Below are 3,049 nucleotides of genomic sequence, written 5' to 3' on the forward strand. Positions count from 1 at the left end.
GAAGGACTTGAGTGTAGTTTCTAACTATCGCCCGATATCCCTGACTTCCTGTTTGTGCAAATTGTTTGAGAAGATGGTTAATGTCCGCCTTGTTTGGTTTTTGGAGAATGGGTTTTTTTTAACTCGGTCTCAATGCGGATTTAGAAAGATGAGATCGACAGTTGATAGTCTTCTACGTCTTGAGTCCTCCATTTGCTCTGCTTTTGCTTTGAAGCAGCACCATGTCACGGTATTCTTTGACCTCGAGAAGGCATATGATACAGCTTGGAGGTATGGGATTATGTCATCCCTATAACCGTTTTGGTCTCCGTGGTCGGCTACCCCTCTTGCTCAAGAGTTTCTTATCAGAGAGGAAGTTTCAAGTGAGAGTGGGGTGTGAGCTTTCTCGAATATACACTCAAGAGGAGGGTGTGCCTCAAGGTAGCGTTTTGAGTGTTACATTGTTTGCTGTTGCTATCAATGATATAGTTGGGGTTCTACCTCGAGAAGTACAAGGCTCCCTTTTTGTGGACGACTTCTCAATCTCCTTTGCTGCGTCCCGCATGTCTGTGGCAGAGCGTCGACTGCAGCTGGCCATAGATAAAGTCTCGGCTTGGGCTCAGGAGCGTGGCTTTCGCTTCTCTCCCTCTAAGACGACGGTTATGCATTTCTGCCGTGTTTGTGGGATGCATCCTGACCCAGATCTGTTTTTGAATGGCCAGAGGATTGCCTGTTCTGAGAAGGTTAAGTTTCTGGGCCTCACCTTTGATCCCCGCCTCACCTGGGTCCCACACCTTCGAAGGGTTAAGACATCTTGCCTTAAGGCATTAAATCTTATTAAGGTTTTAGCTCATACGACCTGGGGTGCAGACAGCCACTCCCTTCTCTTGCTCCATAAGGCTCTGGTGTTGTCCAAACTTGAGTATGGATGTGAGGTGTACTCATCAGCCACCCCTGCCCGGCTCCGTGTCTTGGATTCTGTGCATCACGCGGGCCTTCGTTTGGCTACTGGAGCATTCCGTACCTCCCCTATCCAAAGCTTACTTGTGACTGCGGGGGAGATGGGACTGGAGCTTCGACGTCAAGCCCATGTTGCTCGCTGCTGGTACAGGACCCAGCGTCTTCCACAGATGCCCACTACTGCATGTATTTTGAGTCACACTCATCACTCTTTTTTTACTCTCCATCTTCGATTCCCCCGTCCTTTTGGCTACAGGGCGAGGGATATTTTATCTTCCTTGGATCTCCGGCGTGGCCCAGTGCAGAGCATTGAGGTAAGTGAGATCCCTCCCTGGATGTTGCCTGAGGCGGAGGTTTGTTACTTTCCAACCACTCATAAGACTGTGACATCTGATCTGGTACTTCGCACCCAGTTTTTTGCCCATGCCACTGTGCATTCAGGATCAGTGCCAGTTTTTACTGACGGTTCCAAGTCTGATGCTGGCGTTGGATATGGGGTCGTCTTCCTTGATTTTAGCCAACGGGGCAGTCTTCCTTCATCTGCCTCTATTTTTACAGCAGAGCTCTCTGCAATCTTGATGGCTCTGCACCTTATTTTACCGCATGAGGCTATGAATTTTACTATTTTTAGTGACTCCAGGGCAGCTTTGTCTGCCCTCGAAAATTTTAACTCTCCCCACCCCTTGGTTCTGAAGATTTTACATAAGCTCTATTATCATAAGCGTCGTGGCCGGAGGATTTCTTTTTGTTGGGTGCCAGCTCATGTGGGTGTTTCGGGTAATGAGTGTGCTGATGAGGTGGCGAGGTCCGCGGCATCTCTTGTTGCTTCCCGCACACCTCTCCCTTTCAAAGATTATTTCCCACTAGTTAGGTCTGCTCTCCAAGCCTCCTGGCAGCGGGTTTGGGATTCTCTTCCTGTTCCCAACAAGCTCAGGGAGGTGCAGAAAGAGGTGGGCCCCCGGACATTTATGCCATCACCACGCTCGTGGGAGGTTATCGTTTCTCGTCTCAGAATCGGCCACACACGACTGACACATAGGCATCTTTTGGTGGGGGACCCTCCCCCTTTTTGTGATGATCGTCTTGTGCCTCTGACTGTGAGGCATCTTATGGTTGAGTGCCCCAGTCTGGGGGATGCTTGCCGTCGGTGTTTCTCCAGGTTTCACTCAGGAGACGGGTTCTACCATCTCTCCTCCCTGTTGGGAGACGAAGCATGTGTGATGGGGGGTGCAACTTTCTCCTTTCTTGAGGAGGCGGGCCTCCTCAAGATGTTGTAGTTTTACTTTAATTTGTTTTAGTTTTGGTTGTTTTATGTCAGTGTGTTTTATATTCTTATTTTGTTTGTTTTATCGTTTTCTTTCTCTTGTATCAAGACTTTACCTTTTATTGATATTTCAATTATAATTGTTTTACGGCGGCAATGACCTTAGTTGTTACGCCGCCACGCTCAATTTCTTCAATCAATCAATCCTGAATTGATCTGGATTTTTTGTCAGGAATAGCTCCAAGAGGTTGGCACTCTGGTCAGGATTATCTGGTATTCTGGTTGGTTGTTTTATCATTTGCGTGAAACTAAACGATTCTCCAAACATCTCGCATTCTAGACCAGTATGGTCAGTCCTGGTGGAATGCAATAGCCATTCTACATTATGGACGTTATAATCAACCAAAACTGTGATTTCAATGATAAGGGTGAGATTAGGGTTACTCAACTGTGTATGGTTTCTATCCTTTTATTTGTCTTTATCTCTAGCTTCCTCTCCGGTCATTCTATACATGCTACAGTTGACGACCATTGATTTTCTACTAGAGCTATCAATAGCTGTGTTCCTCAGGGTTCTGTCCTGTCACCATCTCTCTTCCCTGTATTAATCAGTGACCTAAGTTGTACATCTAAACCTATCCACTCCTACTCTAATGACCACCTTTCAGCTTCCTTTTACTTCTAGCACCATCCATCACAAACGAGCGATAAGGTTATGGGACACCTAATTTCTCATCTGACTCGCATCGTTAACTGGGGTAAAAGCAACCTTCTTTTCTTTAATGCATCCAAAACTCATCAGTATCTACATCTTTCGACCCGCCAGAATGATCCATACGAGTGTCC

General features: G+C 46.8%; 1 protein-coding gene across 1 annotated transcript; it reads left to right on the forward strand.

Annotated features, from left to right (window-relative positions):
• Positions 1-272: 272 nt before the first annotated feature.
• LOC145395251 (uncharacterized) lies at positions 273-2,216 on the forward strand. The gene has a single exon (XM_080268939.1). It carries the CDS (start codon positions 273-275, stop codon positions 2,214-2,216), a length of 1,944 nt encoding a protein of 647 aa, XP_080125065.1.
• The last annotated feature ends 833 nt before the right edge of the window (positions 2,217-3,049 follow it).

Source organism: Coenobita brevimanus, chromosome 30 (assembly GCF_032717465.1).
Source record: "Coenobita brevimanus isolate Jiangsu-jjx chromosome 30, ASM3271746v2, whole genome shotgun sequence".
Taxonomy (NCBI): Eukaryota; Metazoa; Arthropoda; class Malacostraca; order Decapoda; family Coenobitidae; genus Coenobita; species Coenobita brevimanus.

What these genes read in the sequence shown, in the direction of transcription:
- LOC145395251 (XM_080268939.1), top strand. Translation starts at nt 273, where the DNA reads ATGGGATTATGTCATCCCTATAACCGTTTTGGTCTCCGTGGTCGGCTA.